Genomic DNA, 26,252 nt, shown 5'->3' with positions numbered 1-26,252 from the left:
CTATTATTTATCTGTACATACATCACTATACATAATGTATGGTAGCCAATACTATGTTTAACACATGGTTGAACCATTTCATTTTTAACTCATTCCCCTAAAACAAGAAATATTCTAAGATAATTTTGTAGGTTGTCTTCAATAATTTATATTTCACTTACATGTTATTAAATTATTTCCCCAGAAGGTATTATATCACATCAAACACACCAGAACAACCTAACATATCATAACAAAAGCACACAAAAATACTGTTCGACATCTATGAGTTATAATCAAGCTAATATTTGAAATGCTATCTATTTTTTAAAGAATTAACTGACAGATGCTTTTGGTAAAATATTTGTCAAAGGAATGAGACTTTCACGTCATAGTTTAATTTACTTTAATAAAATTATACTTTTAATTCAAATTAAACAAAATTCTGCTTCTTGAATTTTAATTCAAGGGTTGAATTGACCCCAACCTTGGACTGCAAAATCAGAATAACAGTGTTGATGATGTAATGGTGCTTATGATGTGCCATCAGAATAACTGTGCCGTTGATGCAATAGTGGCTGCCTGCATGTAGTGCCTTTATGATGTTACAATAACTGAAGTTTCTCACCTGGTTTCTTCATGACAGAGGTGATGCTGCTGAGGATAGAGCTAATTTTACCCAGGTCTACATTGGCGAGGTTGCCTGATAGGTTGGTTATAGGGGTCACTGGTATCATGAGAGCTGGGAAAGGTGTGGCCTGTGGGACAGGCTTTGCCTCTGTGGCCAGCGGTGTGACAACAGGCACAGGAATGGGGTCTGGAGATGGGACGGGACTTTCAACTCGCTCCTCAACTGTGAAAACAGAGGAAACAAGTTGCAATACAATCTAGTCTTATAATAATGAGGCACATACAAGTAATACATCCTGTCCCTTAACACCCTGCGCCCAATCCCTGCTCTGCATCACCTGCCATTCCCCCTCACCTATGATACCGACGCTCTCTGCCTCCTCCTCATCCGAAAGCTCCATGTCCTCCACATCGCGGTTGTCTGACTCCCCGACAGTGAAGCCCTGCTTTGGGGAGCCACCGGGGGAGGACAGGGGGCTGGGTGCTTCCCCCAGAGTGATTTCCACCTCATCATCCATGGCCAGGCCATCCAAGTCAGATTCTGGGTCAGCCAGGCCACGGAAGGGGGACTCTGAGCCATTGGGAGACGGGGCGTCCATCGAGGGCGAGGGGAGGGGCGACTCATCCAGGTCTGGTAAGGTGGCCTTGAGGCTGTCCAGCTTACGCTTGAGGTGGGACACCCGGTTGGCAAACGTCTTGTAGGCCTTAAATAGAAGGTTTTTTAAAAACACTCAGACTCAAACACATGGCCAATTATTTTTTTACAAATCTATGCAACTCAAGTCTTACTACTAAAGCCCACCACTAAAACCAAAGAGAACCGCTTTCAACCTTTCACAACAGATGCAAAGGCATTACGGACACCATCTAGTTTAGCTACTCACATTGGCGACTATCTTGACCTCCTTATACTGCATCTCGTAGAAAATGTCTGCGTTGCCAAGAGCATTCAACAGAGGGGACCCTCCTTTGATCTGCCGGTCAAGGAAGGCCACAAACTCCTTTAGCTTCGCACTGCCATCCTCAAAGTCCTTGGAGTGCCTCTTTCCCCCTGCCTTATCTGAAGGGGTGGTTGATTTGGAGAGAGAAATAATAAAGACTTGGTCAGGCTAAAAACAAGCCTCATCTCCTCCTAGGTCAGAGGGGCCAGACAGGGGTCAAGGCCTTTTCTTTCTGAGTAGTAAGAGATGCCTCGTGTCTTTTCCAGTTCCTGTGCCAATGCTCATTGACAACATTACAGGAGGACGTGGGCCCTGGTCAAAAGTTGCACTGTTTAGGGAATAAGGTGCAATTTGGGACACAGACAGGGCCAATGCTCATGGACGACTTTGCAGGAGGTTCTGTGTCAGCCTAAACCTTGTTACCTTTCAGTCTCTTGAGGTCCTTGGTGCTGCAGACGTCCACCCTCATGGCTGCCAGCTGTTTCTCCTTTAGCGCCACTTCCTCCACAGAGCTGTGGTACTTAGAGAGATGATCGATGAATGCCTGGGGCTGCATGACAGGACACCGTCAGAGAGCCAAACCACAGGACATGGCAATAGTTAAGGTCAAGTTCAACTCAACATACTAGCTTTGTAGTACAAGCATTTACCTGAAGTATTCTCACAGTTCTCATAGAACAGTAGTTACAGTTCATTTGGTATGATATGGTCATTTCTCGAGAGGATATGCAGTAAAAAAAATTCTGAATATACAATCGAGATTTTAAAAAAGAAACCAAACAGAGCAGAACATAGAATATATCCTATAGTGGGTAGTGGACACTTACAATAAATTCAGCTACAATCTTAGATTGAAGAGCAGCTTTAGGGTTGACTGGAGCTGAAATTACATAACTTTGTCATGGACATTTCTTAACACAACACACAAGCATTGAACAGAACAGCTAAAATGCCACACAATTAAAAGTGAAGTACAACAATAAACATGATGCCTCATTATCTTGACATTTGTACAATTTTGAAAGACACTCTGCTGGTGGTACATGGTTAGAACTGATTCACTCACCTTTAGGTGTTTCTAAAGCAGCAGGTGACTCCTCTTTGACCAGACTGGCCCTCAGCTCAGCTATGAGCTCCTCTTTGTACACACTCCTCTCCTCCCAGATGGATAATATCCTGTCCACTGACTTCATCACCTTAGAGTCTCCCACATTACTGCAGGAAAGGAGACAGAAAAGTTCATCACTGACATGGCAATGATGTGTAAAGTGATAGAGTAGCCCTGATGAGAAGATCAAACTCCTTATTTCAACCACAATGAGGTACCAGGTTGGAACGCCCTTTGCCTCCAGAACACCCCGATTTCTTCGGGTGTGGATTCTACAAGGTGTCAGAAACATTCCACAGGGATGTTGGTCCATGCTGACACGATGACATCACGCAGTTGCTGCAGATTGAGAGAATGGCGATTGATGCCGTTTAACAGGCTCCTCCTAACCAATTGTGGTATTTGTTTATAATTAATGTGCGTTTTTTTGTACCTTTTGTTTTACATTAACATACGGTGGCAAAAACATTATGACCGAAAAGAGCTTCTGGACATCAGAACAGCGATTACTCAACTCGAATTGGACGAAGATTTTTTCTTTAATGAATCGGAGCCTAAAGTTTTACAGCTCCTAAGCAAACAAGAGAACGCACACCCAGAAGCGTCTCTCCTCGTGGCCGGGGCCTTTAATGCAGGAAAACTTACATACATTTTACCTCATTTCTACCAATATATCACATGTGCAACAAGAGGGAAAATCATATTTTGTACACATGACTCTTCCGTGGTGCTGTAAAATTTGTGAATGTTGTCTCTTGTATAATACAGTAAATTCTATACATTCGTTTATACTGGATTAAGAGTACAACTGTAATTGCATTAGTTATGCTCCAACATCCCATCAATCTTGTGACAACATTAGTTATATTTAAGTCTTGGTTCCAATAGAAAAATATATAATCTAAGAGATTGTCAGTAGGATATATTCTCTGCAAGGTTTTGCATATCTTATCTATCATATGAACATCCTTTTCTGACTCAGATAAGACTCCCTCAAGGTTGTTCAAAATTGCTTTTTAATTCTGTCACATGGAAATGTATTTCCTGTTACCAAGTCATTTACAGTTCATTTACAGACTTCAGTTTTCCATGTGGCTAAATTTCTAGGTGTATTTTGAAAAGCTATCCAAGGATTGTTCCGTAGGGTTGTGTTCTTGTGATATTGGTTCTTGTAGAATACGTTTTATTTTCTTACATATTGTTATAGTGTCCTTAACTATGAAGTTGTTAATGTTCTTGGCTTTATCCTTTGGAAATAGACACGTGAAAAAATTCTGGGGATGAGCATGCACATCTTCAATATGTACCCATTGTTCCTCTTTAGTGCATTTAACTATTCGTTGCAAGTAAAAGCCTTAGAATTCCAAGTCTGGAAGGTTAAAACCACCCTCAGATTTAGTAAGATGTAAACCCTTTTTATTCTATGAATTTTAGTTGCCCATAAAACGTTGGGAGCCATGCCATTCTGAAAAGGTTTATTCTACTACTAGTAAGATTTATGGAAAGATTGTTCCATATAATTAGACCACATTAATTTTAAATCCTGAGATTTTTGTGTATTCTGAAAATATGTTTAGCAAAGGGGGTATTGAGTTTTCAATATTGGTGAGGTATATCAGGAGATCATCTGCAAATGAGTTTAGTTTATATTCATGTTTACCAATACTGATACCTGTTACCTTTGGGTCCTGTCTAATTCTTTCTGCTATCGGTTCAATTACCAGTACAAACAGGAGAGGGAGATGGGACATCCCTGTCTTGTGCCCATTTCTAAAGCAATTATATCAGATAATGTATCATTTGTGTATATTTTTGTTTTAGGACATTTATATAATTATCTTAATTACATTTATTTTTTTCAGCCGGAAAGTTGAAAGCTTCCAAAGTTTTTAATAGAAAAGGCCACTCAAGACGGCCAAAAACCTTTGACATCAACATCCATTATTGATAAATCTAGTTTTTTTAATGTATTGTATTAAACTGAAACATGTTCTTGTATTTCTTTTGTAAGTGTATTTTTAATAAACCCTGTTTGACTGACATGTATCAAGTTTGGTGAGACTTTTTCCATTCTATTACTCCAGATTTTCCTTGTTTTAATATAATTGAAATAACTGTTTGATACATGTAACTAGGAAGTACTGAATTGAGTGATGTGTTTTGCCATGTGTAAATAGGGGCGCTACTTTGTCCCAAAATGTTGAATAGAATTCTATGGGAAAGCCATTCGTTCCTGGTGCTTTTCTCCGTGTGAATGTTTTAACAGTATCTAATATTTATTTTTGGGTGATCTCTGTTTTTAGTGATTATTTTTTTGTCTGCTGATAATTGCTATAGGATCCATCCAACTGTTGTTTAATTCAGATTTATATACATCTTCATAGAAGCTTTTAAAATAGTCTTTATTAGCGTTGTTGTTTCTTATTACTGCATTTATCTGTTTCTTATAACTGGTTTAGCATGTATTCATTTTGTGACAGCTGTAAGATATTTACCACTTTTATTTGCCATTAAGTAGTATGCTTTATCTGAGTTTAACCTGTAGTTGTTGGCTTTCTTCAAAAGTAAAAGATCTCATACTTGCTTAAATTCAGAAATTGTATTTTCTTCTTTTATGTCCACATTTGTAATGTTAAAGGTTCTTTTTTCGTTTAAATATTTAATACATCTTGGGTCCAGAAGTTCATTCTCCAAATTCTGTCGCTAAGTGTATTTTCTATGTAATTAAGCACGATACCGGAGAATTATACTATATCATACATTTTTATCATTCAGTAAATTGTTATTAAAATGTAGTCAATTCTTGAATATATTTTCTTACTTTGGTGAAAAAAAAGAATCGTCTTTTGCAGTTGTGAATAGTAATCTCCAATTCACCCTCCCCCAATCCTAAACTTAACCATTAGTGGGGGGAAATGCTAAACCAACCCATGATCAGCATCTAGAGGCCACAAACAGTGTGTGATTTACTCACTTGACCAGCTGGAAGGCCTCAGGGAGCACGTCGGCGAAGGCAGTACGGTAGACAATGGCATTTTTCCTCTTACAGTTCTGAATGACATCGTTGGCGAGGTAGAACAAATTGAGACGGTGAGAAGCCTCAGCTGCCAGGAGAAAGGAGCAGGAAAAAGGAGGGAGAGAAAGAATAGTTGAATTGAAAACTTAAGTGGCGGAACTGTACAAAAATTGACCATGCCAAGTGTTACACACACAAATACCATACAACATCCTATTTGTCTAGCCTTTCAGTACCCGACACTGACACTACTACAGAATTAGGCTTATATAGGTAACTGCCAAAATAAAAGGTAACACCAGTGTCTTAATAGGGCATTGGGCCACCACGAGCCACCATAACAGCTTTAATGAGTCTTGTCCTAGATTCAACAAGTGCCTGGAACTCTATTGGAGGGATGTGACACCATTCCTTCACAATCAATTTTATAATTTGGTGTCTTGTTGATAGTGATGGAAAACACTGTCTCAGCCACCACTCCTGAATCTTCCGTAAGTGTTCAATTGTGTTGAGCTCCAGTGACAGACAGCCATAGCATATGGTTTACATCGTTTTCATGCGCATCAAATCATTCAGTGACCACTCGTGCCCTGTGGATGAGGGCATTGTCATCCTGGAAGAGACCACTCCCATCAGGATAGAAATGCTTCACCATAGGTTGAAGGCGGTCACTCAGAATGGCTGCGTATTTATTGGTGTTTACCTTGCCCTCTAAGGCGTTGACTGGACCTAAACCATGGACCCCACCTGCTTTCAATATACTTTGTATACCTCATTTACTCAAGTGTTTGCTTTATTTTGGTAGTTACCTGTACATTGCCTTCTCGTAACCTAAGGCTAACTTGCCTGCATTTCATACAAACTAGGCTACTCTTCATCCTGTCCTGCACTGATTGAAACCATGTTTTGGGTGGTTTAACAGATGCAGGCCGAAAGCCTTGCACCGGGTCCAAAATACCCTGGCCTAGAGCCTGGGCTGTTCCACTTTCAAAGGCTGTGACACAAAGCTTTACCCAAGGCCAAGTAGGCTCTACATTTAAAAATGATATACTTTCCCTTATTTTCCCTGCTTTCACCTCGTTGTCAAACTAACCCCAACGTCTCAATATCTTTAGCAGGTGATGCCGGCATCATTGTCACCGATACTGTTATGGTTCTATATAATACCAAGACAAAGCACTGCAAATACCAGACAAATCCAAACCAAATTTGATTTACAAAAGAACCAAGATTACATTTATTCGAGGGTCCCATTAGCTTTCAAATATCTGCAAGCCATCTCCCCAAAAAATAGTTTGCAAAGATTTCACCTGCGTTCTAAACAAAGCAGCATTTAATAGGCTACCATGACATTTAGCCACGCTATTATTCAAATCAGACTCCCAAAGCGGTTGAACAACTACAGTTAGCTTAAAAAGTATTGGGACAGTGACCCATTTTTTTATGTATTGGCTCTGTACTCCAGCACTTTGGATATGAAATGATACAATGTAAATATGAATAGAATGTTTCTAAACACTTTTACATTAATGGGGATGCTACCGTGATTACGGATAATCCTGAATGAATCCTGAATATTGATAAGTGAGAAAGTTACAATAACAAGTGAGGTTAACATTTGGGGGGGGGGGGGGGACGGACATGATGATTTCTGCCATAGAAACCCTTGGACGGGCCGCCTAAGCGTTTTTTCGGGACACCAAACTAAAAACAATATTTAAAAAAAATTGGGATGAAAAAATGCTTTCAGTTATTCATATCCCTGGACTTTCTCCAAATTTTGTTCCATTACAGCCTGAATTTGAAATAGATTACATTTAGATTTTGTCGTCACTGGCCTACACACAATACCCCATTAAAGTCAAAGTGAAATGATGTTGTTTGACTTTTTTTTTTAAATTAATACAAAATTAAAAGTTGAAATGTCTTGGGTCAATAAGTATTCAACGCCCTTTGTTATGGCAAGCCTAAATAAATTCAGGGGTAACAGTGTGCTTAACAAGTTATATAATAAGTTGCATGACCTCACTGTGTGCAATAATAGGGTTTAATATAATTTATTTATTACTACCTTATCTCTGTACCCCAAACATACAATTAGCTGTAAGTTCCCTGAGTCGATGAGTACATTTCAAACACAGATTCAACCACAAAGACCAACCAGGGAGGTTTTCCAATGCCTCGCAAAGAAGGGCACCTATTGGCAGATGGGTAAAAAAAAGACATTGAATATCCCTTTGAGCACGGTGAAGTGATTAATTACAATTTGGATGGTGTATCAATGAACCCAGTCACAAGGAGACAGGCGTCCTTCCTAACGGAGTTGCCGGAGAAGAAGGAAACCGCTCAGAGGTTTCACCATGAGGCCAATGGTGACTAAAACAGAGTTCAATGGCTGTGATAGGAGAAAACTGAGAATGGATCAACAACATTCTAGTTAATCCACAATACTAGCCTAATCGACAGAGTAAAAAGAAGGAAGACTGTACAGGATACAAATATTCCAGAGCATGCATCCTGTTTGCAACAAGCACTAAAGTTCTACTGCAAAAAATGTGGTAAAGCAATTAACTCCTGAATACAAAGTGTTATGTTTGGGGCAAATCCAATCCAACACATTACTGAGTACCACGCTCCATAATTTCAAGCATAGTGGTGGCTGCATCATGTTATGGGTATGTTAAGGAGTTTTCCTGGACAAAAAAGAAACACAATGGTGCTAAGCACAGGCAAAATGCTAGATCAAAACCTGGTTCAGTCTGCTTTCCACCAGACACTGGTAGATTAATTCACCTTTCAGCAGGACAATAACCTAAAACAAAAGGCCAAATCTACACTGGAGTTGCTTACGAAAAAGACAGTTAACGTTCCTGAGTGGCCTAGTTACAGTTTTGACTTAAATCTACATGTAAATCTATGGCAAGACCTGAAGAAAAAAAAAACATGTTTTCACTTTGTCATTATGGGGTAATGTGTGTAGATGGGTGAGAGGAAAACATATATTTAATACATGTTTAATTCCGGCTGTAACAACAAAATGTGGAATGAGTCAAGGCAATGTTTCCTCTGCATTCATTTAAGTGTGGCGATGCGCAACGGCAGACAATCATTGCTGCCACACCCAAAAAAAAAAAGCATCCTATTTCTTCCAAACATAGTTTTAATAAAGTTCTGTAACTAGCACATTCGCTTTTATTGGTAAATATATAATCTGTCTGGGTTCAACACAGTTCTGAAGGTTATTTAGCTCTGTGAGCTGTGGCAGGCAGCCTGCAACTCAAGAAACACAGTGTGCCAGTGACCAGTGCTCGATACAGACGCAGACTGCGGCGTGAAACACAATTCATTTGAATCGCTTCAGAATGCACCTACATGAGAAACGGCACGCCAGGGACCAGCAGGCAATACAGAAGCCCTGCAGAGCATAACACAATTCACATGAATCACCGGAGTGCTTCTGCCTGAGAAACTGCAAGAAAGGTACGTTGGCTAACTAATGTTAGTCAAACAAGCTAACTAGTTAACTACATAAGCTAGCTATAACCTAAAACTCCACTAACATAATTTAGATCTTTTATGTTGCTTCCACAATTGGAACAGCAATAAGCCATCCAATATCCATAAGTGTTTTTTTATTTCACCTTTATTTAACCAGGTAGGCCAGTTGAGAACAAGTTCTCATTTACAACTGCAACCTGGCCAAGATAAAGCAAAGCAGTGCGACAAAAACAACAACACAGAGTTACAAACGTACAGTCAATAACACCATAGAAAATAAAAATAGAAAAATCTATGTACAGTGTGTGCAAATGTAGAAGAGTAGGGAGGTAGGCAATAAATAGGCCATAGGCGCAAAATAATTACAATTTAGCATTAATACTGGAGTGATAGATGTGCAGATAATTATGTGATTATATGATTAAATGAACACTTACTTTAACTTAATATAATACATCAATAAAATCAATTTAGCCTCAAATAAATAACGAAACATGTTCAATTTGGTTTAAATAATGCAAAACAAAGTGTTGGAAAAGAAAGTGCCATGTAAGAAAGCTAACGTTTTTAGTTCCTTGCTCAGAACATGAGAACATATGAAAGCTGGTGGATCCTTTTAACATGAGTCTTCAGTATTCCCAGGTAAGAAGTTTTAGGTTGTAGTTATTATAGGAATTATAGGACTATTTCTCTCTATACCATTTGTATTTCATATACCTTTTGACTATTGGATGTTCTTATAGGCACTATAGTATTGCCAGTGAAACAGTATAGCTTCCGTCCCTCTCCTCGCCCCTAACTGGGCTCAAACCAGGAACACATCAACAACAGCCACCCTCGAAGCAGCGTTACCCCTGCAGAGCAAGTGAATAACTACCCCAAGTCTTAGAGCGAGTGACGTTTGAAACGCTATTAGCGCGCACCCCGCTAACTAGCTAGCCATTTCACATTGGTTACACCAGCCTAATCTTGGGAGTTGATGGGCTTGAAGTCATAAACAGCGCAATGCTTGAAGCACAGCAAAGAGCTGCTGGCAAAATGCACAAAAGTGCTGTTTAACCTTTTTGGGATAGGGGGCAGCATTTTCACTTTTGGATGAATAGCGTGCCCAGAGTGAAAGGCCTCCTACTCTGTCCCAGATGCTAATATATGCATATTATTAGTATTGGATAGAAAACACTCTGAAGTTTCTAAAACTGTTTGAATGATGTCTGTGAGTATAACAGAACTCATATGGCAGGTGAAAACCTGAGACAAATCCAACCAGGAAGTGGGAAATCTGAGGTTTGTAGTTTTTCAACTCAGCCCCCATTGAAGATACAGGGTGATATTAGTTATGTTTCACTTCCCAAGGCTTCAACTAGACGTCAACAGTATTTAGAACCAGTTTTGAGGATTCGACTCTAAAGGAGGGGCTCAAAAGGGCGCTTTGAGTGAGTGGACTGGTGCGTTCCACTTCATTTGTACAGACAAAGGAATCGTCCGGTTGGAACATTAAGGAAGTTTTATGTTAAAAACATCCTAAAGATTGATTCCATACTTAGGTCGACATGTTTCTACGGGCTGTAACGGAACTTTTTGAACTTTTCGACCGACGTTCGGCGCGACCTGAACGTGCTTCTGGATTTGATGACCAAACGCCCTAACAAAAGAAGAGATTTGGATATAACTGATGGACATTATCGAACAAATCAAAACATTTATGGTGGAACTGGGATTCCTGGGAGTGCATTCTGATGAAGATCCTCAAAGGTAAGTGAATATTTAAAATGCTATTTCTGAGTAATGTTGACTACACAATATGGCGGGTATCTTTTTTGCTGCTTTGTTGTCTAAAGGCTGTACTCAGATTATTGCATGGTTTGCTTTCTCCGTAAAGTTTTTTTGAAATCTGACACAGCAGTTGCATTAACCTCTAGCGTCGAGCAATCCCGTATCCGGGAGTGTAATCATAGCCTCAAGCTCATTACCATAACGCAACGTTTCCTATTCATGAAAATCGCAAATGAAATGAAATAAATATATTCAAACACAAGCTTAGCCTTTTGTTAACAACACTGTCATCTCAGATTTTCAAAATATGCTTTTCAACCAAAGCTACCAAGCATTTGTGTAAGAGTATTGATAGCCTAGCATAGCATTAAGCCTAACATTCAGCAAGCAACATTTTCACAAAAACAAGAAAAGCATTCAAATAAAATAATTTACCTTTGAAGAACTTCGGATGTTTTCAATGACGAGACTCTTAGTTAGATAGCAAATGTTCATTTTTTCCAAAAATATTATTTGTGTAGACGAAATAGCTCCGTTTTGTTCATCACGTTTGGCTAAGGAAAAGACCGGAAAATGCAGTCACTTACAACGCCAAACTTTTTTCCAAATTAGCTCCATAATATCGACAGAAACATGGCAAACGTTGTTTAGAATCAATCCTCAAGGTGTTTTTCACATATCTATTCGATGATAAATCATTCGTGGCAGTGGGTTTCTCATCAGAGGCAAACGGAAAAATACTGCAGCTGGAGATTACGCAATAATTGCGAAGGAGGACACCAAGCGACCACCTGGTAGATGTAGTCTCTTATGGTCAATCTTCCAATGATACGCCTACAAATACTTCACAATGCTGCAGACACCTTGGGGAAAACGTGGAAAACGTAAGCTGACTCCTAGCTCCTCCACAGCCATATAAGGAGTCATTGCCATGAGGCGGTTTCAAAAAATGCGTCACTTCCTGATTGGATTTTTATCTGGGTTTTTTCTGTAACATCAGTTCTGTGGCACTCACAGACAATATCTTTGCAGTTTTGGAAACGTCAGAGTGTTTTCTTTCCAAAGCTGTCAATTATATGCATAGTCGAGCATCTTTTCGTGACAAAATATCTTGTTTAACTTGTTGGGGATAGGGGGCAGTATTTTCACTTTGGATGAATTGCGTGCCCATAGTGAACTGCATCCTACTCTGTCCTAGATTGCTAATATATGCATGTTATTATTACTATTGGATAGAAAACACTCTGAAGTTTCTAAAACAGTTTGAATTATGTCTGCGAGTATAACAGAACTCATAGGGCAGGCAATCTTCCAAACAGGAAGTGAAATTCTGAATGCGGGTCTAATTTTAAGTCATCGCCTCTTCACTTCCAAACAAGATATGGATCTGTTAGCACTTCCTACGCCTTCCACTAGATGTCCTCATTCAGTAGAATGTGGAATGGAGCCTCTGGTGTGAACTTTGACCGAGTGGGAGGGGAATGAGTCACTGTCATGGCAGAATGCAACTTCCCTGTTGCGCATTTGTCTGTTGATATCACCATCGTTCCATTTGGCTGCAGATGGAAACGTATGCTCCGGTTGGAACGTTATTGGATATATATGAAAATAACATCCTGAAGATTGATTCTCTACTTAGTTTGACCAGTTTATTCGACCTGGAATATATATTTTTGAAGTTTTCGTCCGAGTTTGCCTGGACCAGCGTCAGCTTTTGGGCACGTGAGCTGAAAGTGGTAGCAAATGCAGCTAATTGGACACTAGTAATAGACATTATGGAACAAAACAACAATTTATTGTGGAACTAGGACTCCTTGCACTGCATTCTGATGAAAGATCATCAAAGGTAAGGGAATATTTATGATTTATATGTAAAACATGTATCTTTCTTTCGTCAAAGTTTATGATTACTATTTCTGTTATCTGGCGTAGCTCTCTGTATTTACTCCGGATATTTTGGAGGCATTTCTGAACATGGCGTCAATGTAAACCTAGATTTGTGGATATAAATATGCATATTATCGAACTAAACATAAATGTATTGTGTAACATGATGTCATATGAGTGTCATCTGATGAAGATTATCAAAGGTTAGTGATTCATTTTATCTTTAATTCTGCTTTTGTGACTATCTGTGGCTGGGAAAAATGGCTGTGTTTTTGGGGGGATTGGGTGGTGGTCTAACATAAATATATGTTGTGTTTTCGCTGTAAAACATTTAAAGAATTGGACATGATGGGTAGATTAACAAGATGTTTATCTTTCATTTTCTGTATTGGACTTGTTAATGTGTGAAAGTTAAATATTTCTAAAGAATATTTTTTGAATTTCCCGCGCCACCTTTTTAGCTGAATGGGGGGGCTCGGAAACCAGACTCCATAGTGGAGAAGGTACGGTGAGATTCGAAATGGTCGGTGGACTGTTTGTTAACTTGGCTTTCTAAGATTTTAGAAAGGCAGGGCAGGATGGATAAAGGTCTATAACAGTTTGGGTCTAGAGTGTCTCCCCCTTTGAAGAGGGGGATGACCGTGGCAGCTTTCCAATTTTGGGGGATCTGAGACGATACAAAAAAGAGGTTGAATAGGTTAGTAATGGGGGTTTCAAAAATTTCAGCTGATAATTTTAGAAAGAGAGGGTCCAGATTGTCTAGCCCAGCTGATTTGTAGGGATCCACATTTTTAACAGCTCTTTCAGAACATCAGCTGTCTGGATTTGAGTGAAGGGGAAGCAGGGGGGGTTGGGCAAGTTGCTGCAGGGGGTGCTGAGATGTTGTACAGGGTAGGGGTAGCCAGGTGGAAAGCATAGCCAGCCGTGGAAAAATGCCTATTGAAATGATCGATTATCGTAGATTTGTCGGTGGTGACAGTGTTTCCTATCCTCAGTGCAGCGGGCAGCTGGGAGGAAGTGCTCTTATTCTCCATGGACTTTACAGTGTCCCAAAACTTTTGGGAATTAGTGCTATGGGAAGCAAATTTCTGTTTGAAAAAGCTAGCCTTAGCTTTCCTAACTGACTGAGAATATTGGTTCCTTATATGAGCGCTTGCAAATTTGACCAATCACTGCACTATTTCAGCACAGAACAGGCAGCAGCGGAGTTAGGAGACGGGAAAAAAGCTGTTGCCTTATTTTCTAAGAAAAGAGGAAACCCCAACTTCATTAGGTCTTTAATAATCAATAGCCTAACTGTTACATTTTATTGGCTTTATAAACCATACAGATATCTACAGATATAAGATAGATCCTGCTTCTGTTGCCTGTTTGAGTGTTTAATAGCCTACTGATTCCGTGAGCACGCAACAATAACCCGTTGGATAAAGAATTTCACAAATTTGGCTATGCTGTAATAAAGGCTTTACACTTTTTTTCATTAGCTCAGCCTCTCTGGTTGTAATTATAACTGATATAGTGTTGTTTACACTGTTCCAAATTGTCAGAGAAATTATACTTAGAAAAATCCTCCTTTTTCTTGATCTCCTTATTGTTATTATTACAACCATCATTATAATAATAAGTAATATCATTAACATTAGTTGGCTTAGTATAGGAGTCTTGTATAACCACCAACAAGCTGTAGGCCTAAGAGTGCGTCCTATTTAGTCATAATAGCCTAACTTACTTAGCCCTATATTTCATTAGTTATATACGCTACTGTATCAGTCAATCATTAATTCGTTCATGTCATCACACAGCATACGAGTCATTCATGATTTGAAATGCAATCAAGCATTTTAGTTTTAAAATAAACTAACAAAGCAATCCTTGAATAATTAGCGTAAACAAATAAACTGATCCATTTTGGATATTGCATTCCCGAATGAATGCAACTGTTTTTACTATTTGCTATAATAAAGTATTTACAAAAAAACATTGCAACAGACTCTATGGTAAGCCTGTAATTTATTTAGCGTAGTTTGTCCCAAACGGTCATAAAATGGATATTGTAATCTAACGGCACCTGTTTGGCACACATAATATGCACTCAGCGCTTGCTTCTTACCTTATTTTTCTTGAGCTCCAGTATTTTACACAACTAGCCAAATGTATTAAACACATCTGACTTCCTTTACCTCCTGAGCAACCAGTAAACATTCCCCCAATTCAAGTTAATTTGTCACGTCTTTTGCATCGATTTTGCTGTCATGCGTTAGGGTGTTCGGAGTTTGTTAGAAACAATTTATTGATGCGATTATGGGGTTCAGGCCCGATCACGAAAAGAGTGCATGATTTCCTAAACAAATTTCGGTAACAGTACTTTGTCAGAAATTATGATTTAATTATTTTGCAGCTTCAGCAACACGGACAATGCGATAAACGCTGATGTTCTGTGGTGTCATTTGTGATGTTCTGTGGTGAAGTAATTTGTGTGTTATTTATTTAATCAAACATTGCACTTAAAGTATCAGACAAGCTCAGTGCATGTAGTTGATTTGATTAAGACACATAGGCTACCTGTTGCCACACATCCTAATAGTTAGAACGTTAGACCAGTAACCGAAAGGTTGCTGGATCGAATCCCCGAGCTGTCGTTCTGAGCAAGGCAGTTAACCCACTGTTTCCCGGGCGCCGAAGACGTGGATGTCGATGATGGCAGCTCCCCACACCTCTCTGATTCAGAGGGGTTGGGTTAAATGCGGAAGACACATTTCAGCAGAATGCATTCAGTTGTACAACTGACTAGGTATCCCCCTTTCCCTTTCATTAAATATCAAAAATATACGTTTAAACATTGAACGATTGGTTGTTGGAAAAGACGACTCCCGGTCAAATATTTTTTTTTGTCAGGGACAGCCCTAATATTATTGCATAAAACCCATCGCCTTATATAAAGAGTGCTTGTAATTTCAACCAATAACCGCACATTTACTGCATAATATGGTTCAACCAAGCCACATGTCAAACTTTTCCCCTCAGTGAATGCGTGACAAATTAGACAAAATCAGTGCATATTGCCATACAAATCTCAGTAACAGAACAGCTGAAGAGTTCTATCAGTCACTCCTGGGCTACAATCACCTATCCGGACCCGTTTTACTGCCAACGCGGAGCCCCACCGGGCCTTCACAACTGGACTGCCGACTTTATCTGCCCGAGGGAGTTATCCGGCTGGCTCCTCCTTCGCGACGTTACCTGAACGCCCATCTGCGATCCGCTAATCGTTAGCTGTCTTATCGGCTGCTATCTGAATAGACCTATTGAACAATTTTTTTTATTTTTCTTGGGCCTCTATAACTATACCTATTGGGTTTTTTTGCGAATTGGAATGATCCCCTCTACCACGCGGAACCCCACTAATTCTACCGACGGAAACGCACGAGATGGCTAAAATCCTATGCTAGCTTGCTACCGATGGCCCGGCTAGCTGTCTGAAACGACGTGACCCCAACCAACCTCACTACTCACTGGACCCTTTTGATCACTCGACTAAGCATGCCTCTCCTTAATGTCAATATGCCTTGTCCATTGCTGTTCTGGTTAGTGTTTATTGGTTTATTTCACTGTAGAGCCTCTAATCCTGCTCACTATACCTTATCCAACCTATTAGTTCCACCACCCACACATGCGATGACATCTCCTGGTTTCAATGATGTTTCTAGAGACAATATCTCTCTCATCATCACTCAATACCTAGGTTTACCACCACCAAAAATTCTGAAATGTTCATCCCAAACTACAACATTTTCAGACAAGATAGAACTGCCAAAGGGGGAGATGTTGCAATCTACTGCAAAGATAGTAGGACAGAACTCTGCAGGCTATCCAGGTCTGTACTCAAACAATCTGAACTACTTTTAAAAATCCACCTAAAAACAAGTCTCTCACCGTTGCTGCCTGCTATAGACCACCCTCTGCCCCCAGCTGTGCTCTGGACACCATATGTGAACTGATTGCCCCCCATCTATCTCCAGAGCTCGTGCTGCTAGGCGACCTAAACTGGAACATGCTTAACACCCCAGCCATCCTACAATCTAAGCTTGATGCCCTAAATCTCACACAAATTATCAATTAACCTACCAGGTACCTCCCCAAAGCCTTAAACACGGGCACCCTCATAGATATCATCCTAACCATCTTGCCCTCTAAATACACCTCTGCTGTCTTCAAACAAGATCTCAGCGATCACTGCCTCATTGCCTGCATCCGTAAGGGTCAGCGGTCAAACGACCTCCACTCATCACTGTCAAACGCTCCCTGAAACACTTCAGCGAGCAGGCCTTTCTAATCGACCTGGCCGGGGTATCCTGGAAGGATATTGATCTCATCCCGTCAGTAGAGGATGCCTGTTTTTTTTTTAAATGCCTTCCTAACCATCTTAAATAAGCATGCCCCATTCAAGAAATGTAGAACCAGGAACAGATAGAGCCCTTGGTTCTCCCCAGACCTGACTGCCCTTAACCAACACAAAAACATCCTATGGCTTTCTGCATTAGCATCGAACAGCCCCCGTGATATGCAGCTGTTCAGGGAAGCTAGAAACCATTATACACAGGCAGTTAGAAAAACCAAGGCTAGCTTTTTCAAGCAGAATTTTGCTTCCTGCAACACTAACTCAAAAAAGTTCTGGGACACTGTAAAGTCAATGGAGAATAAGAACACCTCCTCCCAGCTGCCCACTGCACTGAAGATAGGAAACACTGTCACCACTGATAAATCCACTATAATTGAGAATTTCAATAAGCATTTTTCTACAGCTGGCCATGCTTTCCACCTGACTACCCCTACCCCGGTGAACAGCACTGCACCCCCCACAACAACTCGCCCAAGCCTTCCCCATTTCTCCTTCTCCCAAATCCAGTCAGCTGATGTTCTGATAGAGCTGCAAAATCTGGACCCCTACAAGTCAGCCGGGCTAGACAATCTGGACCCTTTCTTTCTAAAATTATCTGCCGAAATTGTTGCCACCCCTATTACTAGCGTGTTCAACCTTTCTTTCGTGTCGTCTGAGATTCCCAAAGATTGGAAAGCAGCTGCGGTCATCCCCCTCTTCAAGGGGGAGGGACACTCTTGACCCAAACTGCTACAGACCTATATCTATCCTACCCTGCCTTTCTAAGTTCTTCAAAAGCCAAGTCAACAAACAGATTACCGACCATTTCGAATCTCACCATACCTTCTCTGCTATGCAATCTGGTTTCAGAGCTGGTCAAGGTTGCACCTCAGCCACGCTCAAGGTCCTAAACGATATCTTACCCGCCATCGATAAGAAACATTACTGTGCAGCCGTATTCATTGATCTGGCCAAGGCTTTCGACTCTGTCAATCACCACATCCTCATTGGCAGACTCGACAGCCTTGGTTTCTCAAGTGATTGCCTCGCCTGGTTCACCAACTACTTCTCTGATAGAGTTCAGTGTGTCAAATCGGAGGGTCTGCTGTCCGGACCTCTGGCAGTCTCTATGGGGGTGCCACAGGGTTCAATTCTTGGACCGACTCTCTTCTCTGTATACATCAATGATGTCGCTCTTGCTGCTGGTGAGTCTCTGATCCACCTCTACGCAGACGACACCATTCTGTATACTTCTGGCCCTTCTTTGGACACTGTGTTAACAACCCTCCAGGCAAGCTTCAATGCCATACAACTCTCCTTCCGTGGCCTCCAATTGCTCTTAAATACAAGTAAAACTAAATGCATGCTCTTCAACCGATCGCTGCCTGCACCTGCCCAACATCACTACTCTGGACGGCTCTGACTTAGAATACGAATACCTAGGTGTCTGGTTAGACTGTAAACTCTCCTTCCAGACCCACATCAAACATCTCCAATCCAAAGTTAAATCTAGAATTGGCTTCCTATTTCGCAACAAAGCATCCTTCACTCATGCTGCCAAACATACCCTTGTAAAACTGACCATCCTACCAATCCTCGACTTCGGCGATGTCATTTACAAAAAATAGCCTCCAATACCCTACTCAACAAATTGGATGCAGTCTATCACAGTGCAATCCGTTTTGTCACCAAAGCCCCATATACTACCCACCATTGCGACCTGTACCCTCTCGTTGGCTGGCCCTCGCTTCATACTCGCCGCCAAACCCACTGGCTCCATGTCATCTACAAGACCCTGCTAGGTAAAGTCCCCCTTATCTCAGCTCGCTGGTCACCATAGCATCACCCACCTGTAGCACGCGCTCCAGCAAGTATATCTTTCTGGTCACCCCCAAAACCAATTATTTCTTTGGCCGCCTCTCCTTCCAGTTCTCTGCTGCCAATGACTGGAACGAACTACAAAAATCTCTGAAACTGGAAACACTTATCTCCCTCACTAGCTTTAAGCACCAACTGTCAGAGCAGCTCACAGATTACTGCACCTGTACATAGCCCACCTATAATTTAGCCCAAACAACTACCTCTTTCCCTACTGTATTTATTTTATTTATTTTGTTCCTTTGCACCCCATTATTTTTTATTTCTACTTTGCACATTCTTCCACTGCAAATCTACCATTCCAGTGTTTTACTTGCTATATTGTATTTACTTTGCCACCATGGCCTTTTTTTGCCTTTACCTCCCTTATCTCACCTCATTTGCTCACATCGTATATAGACTTGTTTATACTGTATTATTGACTGTGTTTGTTTTACTCCATGTGTAACTCTGTGTCGTTGTATGTGTCGAACTGCTTTGCTTTATCTTGGCCAGGTCGCAATTGTAAATGAGAACTTGTTCTCAACTTGCCTACCTGGTTAAATAAAGGTGAAATAAAAAAATAAATACAAAAATACAAAATGTCAGAATTGAAGCAGCAAAATCAAGCATTTTTGCCCGCACATATCACAACAAATGTCTGCGAAATCCTGGAGGGACTGTTTAGAATCATGGCAAAGTTGGGGGGGGGGGGGTTGATAGTTATATATTGGATATTTTTGATGATATTTGACAATTTCACAATATTATTTTTGCGCTAGTTAGCTGTACCTGCACCTAACTCCAGTAGTTCTTTCATAAACTCTGCAAAACTCAGGACCCTGTCTTTCAAAGATAATTCAAATAACTTCACAGATTTTCATTGTAAAGGGTTTAAACACTGTTTCCCATGCTTGTTCAATGAACCATAAACAATTAATGAACATGCACCTGTGGAACGGTTGTTAAGACACTAACAGCTTACAGACAGTAGGCAGTTAAGGTCACAGTTATGAAAACTTAGGACACTGAAAAACACCAAAAGAAAGGGTCCCAGGGTCCCTGCTCATCTGCGTGAATGTGCCTTAGGCATGCTACAAGGAGGCATGAGGACTGCAGATGTGGCCAGAGCAATAAATTGCAATGCCCGTACTGTGAGATGCCTAAGCCAGCACCACAGGGAGACAGGACGGACAGCTGATCGTCCTCACAGTGGCAGACCATGTGTAACAACACCTGCACAGGATCGGTACACCCGAACATCACACCTGCGGGACAGGTACAAGATGGCAACAACAACTGCCTGAGTTACACCAGGAACACACAATCCCTCCATCAGTGCTCAGACTGTCCACAATAGGCTGAGAGAGGCTGGTCTGAGGGCTTGTAGGCCTGTTGTAAGGCAGGTCCTCACCAGACATCAACGGCAACAATGTCGCCTGTGGGCACAAACCCACCGTCGCTGGACCAGACAGGACTGGCAAAAAGTGCTCTTCACTGACGCGTCGCGGTTTTGTGTCACCAGGGGTGAGGGTCGGATTTGCGTTTATCGTCGAAGGAATGAGCAATACACCGAGGCCTGTACTCTGGAGCGATTTGGAAGTGGAGGGTCCGTCATGGTCTGGAGCGGTGTGTCACAGCATCATCGGACTGAGCTTGTTGTCATTGCAGGCAATCTCAATGCTGTGTGTTACAGGGAAGACATCCTCCTCCCTCATGTGGTACCCTTCCTGCAGGCTCATCCTGACATGACTCTCCAACATGACAATGCCACCAGCCATACTGCTCATTCTGTGTGTGATTTCCTGCAAAACAGGAATGTCAGTGTTCTGCCATGGCCAGCAAAGAGCCCAGATCTCAATTCCATTGAGCACGTCTGGGACCTGATGTATCGGAGGGTGAGGGCTAGGGCCATTCCCCCCAGAAATGTCCGGGAACTTGCAGGTGCCTTGGTGGAAGAGTGGGGTAACATCTCACAGCAAGAACTGGCCAATCTGGTGCAGTCCATGAGGAGGAGATGCACTGCAGTACTTAATGCAGCTGGTGGCCACACCAGATACTGACTTACTTTTGATTTTGACCCCTCCTTTGTTCAGGGACACATTACTCCATTTCTGTTAGTCACATGTCTGTGGAACTTGTTCAGTTTAGGTCTCAGTTGTTGAATCTTGTTATGTTCAGACAAATACTTACACATGTTAAGTTTGCGGAAAATAAACGCAGTTGACAGTGAGAGGATGTTTATTTTTTTGCTGAGTTTAGTTTGTTCCCCATTTTATTTTTAAATAGGGTGCCAAATTGTTTTCAGGACACATTTCCATTGACTGATCAAAAGTAGCTTAGTTATGCTCTCTCTTGTCCCTCTGCAGCAAGCATATGGTGAGCAATATGTTTGGACCATGGAAATCGCAATGTAACCACAGTTTTGAATCGCAATACATATAGAATTGTAATACATATCGTATCGGCACCTAAGTATCGTGATAATATCATATCATGAGGTCCTTGGCAATTCCCAGCCCTATTAGCCACTATGACGTCAACATTGTTATTCTCGGCCTCCCGGGTGGCGCTCTGGGTGCCACCAGAGACTCTGGGAGACTCTGGGTTCGCGCCCAAGCTCTGTCGCAGCCGGCCGCGACCGGGAGGTCCGTGGGGCGATGCACAATTGGCCTAGCGTCGCCCGGGTTAGGGAGGATTTGGCCAGTAGGGATATCCTTGTCTCATCACGCACCAGCGACTCCTGTGGCGGGCCGGGTGCAGTGCGCGCTAACCAAGGTAGCCAGGTGCACGGTGTTTCCTCCGACACATTGGTGCGGCTGGCTTCCGGGTTGGAGGCGCGCTGTGTTAAGAAGCAGTGCGGCTTGGATGGGTTGTGTTTCGGAGGACGCATGGCTTTCGACCTTCGTCTCTCCCAAGCCCGTATGGGAGTTGTAGCGATGAGACAAGATAGTAATTACTAACAATTGGATACCACGAAATTGGGGGGAAAAAAATATATAGAAAAAAATGTTTAAGAATAAAAATAAAAAACATCTAGGTCATTATCAATAAAAGTCACAATAAGGTGCAGAGTTCGATTTGCCTGCTGGGGGGCAAGGACACACCCAGCTTCGCTAAAACCATTGACAACTGCATGCCATTTAAGGGATTGTTAAATAGATGTTAACTATGAAAAGCCAACTGACATTTACTCCTGAGGTGCTGACCTGTTGCACCCTCTACAAACACGGTGATTATTATTATCTGACCCTGCTGGTCATCTATGAACATCTTGGCCATGTACTGTTATAATCTTCACTCGGCAGAGCCAGAAGAGGACTGGCCACCCCTCATAGCCTGGTTCCTCTCTAGGTTTCTTCCTAGGTTTTGGCCTTTCTAGGGAGTTTTTCCGAGCCTCTGTGCTTCTACACCTGCATTGCTTGATGTTTGGGGTTTTAGGCTGGGTTTCTGTACAGCACTTTGTGACATCGACTGATGTAAAATGGGCTTTATAAATACATTTGTTTATTTATTGTAATATCACCTCTTGAAGAGCTTAGTCAGAACTACACATTTCTGATTATTCCATGCAAAACAATTGCGCACATTTATCTCTATCAGAGTTATACAGCAGGTAACTGCATGCTTTTCATAAACAGTAAACATCAATTGATCATGTACTTTCAGATACGTTAGAGTAGCCTTACAATATCTCTCAATATTGGCCACCATTAATTGGATATTTGAGTGATATAAAAGTGAACTATACCAGACAAGTATGAGTATCAATTCCCCATACTTTGTGGGCTCTGCCTGTCAAGCAGCAGAAGCATTTGCCGATGAAACATTATCAGCTAACAGTGCATTTGCAAGCTACCGGTAGAAACTTTGTACAGTTGGCTAAACATAGTGGTAAGTAGACCTAACATACTTTTTTTTCCAACCAACATAGGCCTGACTACCTAGCAAAGTAAGCTAACATTATCCCCTTTTCAACAGTGTTTAATCGCGATTGCTGCTGACAGCATGATTCATGGACCACGTCAAATTGGCTAACTAGCTAATAACTGATCACGTCAATATGGCTAGCTAGTTAACTAGCTAACTTTCAGGGGATAAACAGTGTACAAAACATTAAACACCCTCCTAGTATTGATTCACCCATTGACTGGAACACATACACAATCCATGTCTCAATTGTCTTAAAAATCCTTTGTAAAAGTTGTCTCCTCCCCTTTGTCTCCACTGATTGAAGTGGATTTAACACGTGACATCAATAAGGGATCATAGCTTTCAACTCATATATATATATATATATATATATATATATATATATATATATATATATATATATATATATATATATATATATATATATATACACATAAATTTATATATATATATAAAAATCGGCATCGGCTTTTTTTGGTCCTCCAATAATCGGTATCGGCGTTGAAAAATCATAATCGTTTGACCTCTACTTAAGGCCTACATCATACCATTTTTAAGCATATCCTACATCAGCTTCTGGTGCTGAAAGGCAGGGGCTCACGCTAGAGCACCAGCAAACAGTCATGGTTTTCTGAAAACCCAAGAGACCTCTGCCTCCAAAGCAACCACTTGTTCCTAAACTAGCTCTGTAAAGGCATCATGTAAATGGACCCGTTCACCAAGCTGCATGGCAATACACCTTTAGTACATCTCAGCTGTTGCTTGGCCCTTCAGTGTAGCCTATGGATGATCACTCAGCGTAATAAAAGCCCATCACTGTCGATTGAGGTTCCATCAGCATTTGTTTTACAACAACGTACACAGAATAAGCCTAATTAGGCTATTACACAGCAATGAAAGTCACATCTGACCCTGCAAACACAGGGCCTGCCACCTGACTGAAAATTCAATCATTGAATTTCAGTGATACTTGAACATAGTGCATGTGTAGTGCAGTTCTGTGCAAGAATATAAGTCATGTAAGCATTGACAGAGGTGCAGTAATGTGGACAAATATGAAGCATAATGACCCAACCCATCCATTGGATCCTTCACAACCAACAACATATTTCAATATTATCAGGTATGTCATTGTCCCCCCCCCCCCCAGCCTTTCACTCTCACTCCCCGCTCTCTTTCACCACAATCACTGAATTTCCCACTCACAGAAAATGACCTTAAAAAAGGCAATCTGCAGTTGTTACATCCATTTTGGGACTTATAAATTCATGATATGTAGGCCTACCCATTGACTCTGGAAGAATATAACCTATATAAGCTCCAATGTTTATATATGTAAACAAACACTATACATCTCCAAAACATACAGTACCAGTCAAAGGTTTGGACACGCCTACTCATTCAAGGGTTTTTCTTAATGTTTTACTATTTTCTACATTGTCGAATAATAGTGAAGATAGCACAACTATGAAATAACACATATGGAATCATGTATTAATAAAAAAAAGTGTTGAACAAATCTGAATATATTTTATATTTGAGATTCTAAGTAGCCATCCTTTACCTTGGTGACAGCTTTGCACACTCTTGGCATTCTCTCAAACAGCTTCATGAGGTAGTCACCTGGAATGCATTTCAATTAACAGGTGTGCATTGTAAAAAGATAATTTGTGGAATTTATTTCCTTCTTAATGCATTTGAGCCAATCAGTTGTGTTGTGACAAGGTAGGGGGGTATACAGAATATAGCCCTGTTTGGTAAAAGACCAAGTCCATATTAGGGCAAGAACAGCTAAAATAAGCAAAGAGAAACGACAGTCCATCATTACTTTAAGATATGAAGGTCAGTCAATCTGGAAAATTTCGATAACTTTTGAAGCCTTTATGGTTGAATTGCTGCAAGGAAACCACTACTAAAGACATGGAGATCAGTCAATCTTGTAAATTTCAATAACTTTGAAAGTTTCTTAAAGTGCAGTCACAAAAACCATCATGCGCTGTGATGAAACTGGCTCTCATGAGGACCGCCACAGGAAAGGAAGACCCAGAGTTACCGCTGCTGCAAGGGATACGTTCATTAGAGTTGCCAACCTCAAAACTTGCAGCCCAAATAAATGCATCACTGAGTTCAAGTAACAGACAGATCAACTGTTCAGAGACTGTTCGGAGACTGCATGAATCAGGCCTTCATGGTTGAATTGCTGCAAAGAAACCACTACTAAAGGACACCAATAAGAAGAAGAGACTTGCTTGGGCCAAGAAACACAAGCAATGGACATTAGACAGGTGGAAATCTGTCCTTTGGTGTGATGAGTGCAAATGTAATATTTTTGGTTCCAACCGCCGTGCCTTTGTGAGACGCTTAGCAGGAAAACGGATGATCTCCGCATGTGTGGTTCCCACCGTGAAGCAAGGAGGAGGAGGTGTGATGGTGTCGGGGTGCTTTGCTGGTGGACGAATATGTAGTAATTTATTTCGAATTCAAGGCACACTTAACGAGCATGGATACCACAGCATTCTGCAATGAAAGCCATCCCATCTGGTTTGCGCTTAGGGGGACTTTGACCCAACACACCTCCAACTTTACGGTGTTACCAACTTTATTACCACAACCGACTGGAGTGTGGACGTCAGTTAATTTTTCAATTTCCCACGTGGGTATATGCTTCGAAAAACCAATGAGGAGATGGGAGAGGCAGACTTGCAGCGTGTTGAGCGTCACAAATAGAACCAATTTCTATTTTAGCTCATGGCCACGCAGATGCTCACTGAGGCGCACGAGCAGTTTGGTTGCAATGATTGAATAACATGTATGTGTACATTTATGTTGCAACGCTCAAAAACGTGATGCGAGCGGTGTGGTCAGCATGTAAGGGCTATTTGACCAAGAAGAAGAGTGATGGAGTGCTGCATCAGATGACCTGGCCTCCACAATCACCAGACCTCAACCCAATTGAGATGGTTTGGGATGAGTTGGACCGCAGAGTGAAGGAAAAGCAGCCAACAAGTGCTCAGCATATGTGGGAACTCCTTCAAGACTGTTGGAAAAGCATTATTCATGAAACTGGTTTAGAGAATACCAAGAGTGTTTAAAGCTGCCATAAAGGCAAAGGGTGGCTACTTTGAAGAATCTCAAATATAATATATATTTTGATTTATTAAACACTTGTTTGGTTACTACATGATGCCATTTGTGTTATTTCATAGTTTTGATGTCTTCCCTATTATTCTACAATGTAGAAAATAAAGAAAA

General features: G+C 41.1%; 1 protein-coding gene across 1 annotated transcript in view; it reads right to left on the bottom strand.

Annotated features, from left to right (window-relative positions):
- Window positions 1–26,252, bottom strand: part of LOC139373315 (regulation of nuclear pre-mRNA domain-containing protein 2-like) — a 37,366-nt gene that overhangs the window by 8,771 nt on the left and 2,343 nt on the right. Inside the window, exons 2-8 of the mRNA XM_071113698.1 lie at window positions 5,633–5,762; window positions 2,617–2,765; window positions 2,378–2,430; window positions 1,974–2,100; window positions 1,494–1,669; window positions 965–1,313; window positions 608–832 (exon numbers count right to left, since the gene is read on the bottom strand). Coding sequence (XP_070969799.1) covers window positions 608–832; window positions 965–1,313; window positions 1,494–1,669; window positions 1,974–2,100; window positions 2,378–2,430; window positions 2,617–2,765; window positions 5,633–5,762 — 1,209 coding nt within the window. The remainder of the gene's footprint in view (window positions 1–607; window positions 833–964; window positions 1,314–1,493; window positions 1,670–1,973; window positions 2,101–2,377; window positions 2,431–2,616; window positions 2,766–5,632; window positions 5,763–26,252) is intronic.

Source organism: Oncorhynchus clarkii, chromosome 18 (assembly GCF_045791955.1).
Source record: "Oncorhynchus clarkii lewisi isolate Uvic-CL-2024 chromosome 18, UVic_Ocla_1.0, whole genome shotgun sequence".
Classification (NCBI taxonomy): domain Eukaryota; kingdom Metazoa; phylum Chordata; class Actinopteri; order Salmoniformes; family Salmonidae; genus Oncorhynchus; species Oncorhynchus clarkii.
Note: the sequence above shows the minus strand (reverse complement) of the source record. Positions and strands in the feature narration are given on the sequence as shown.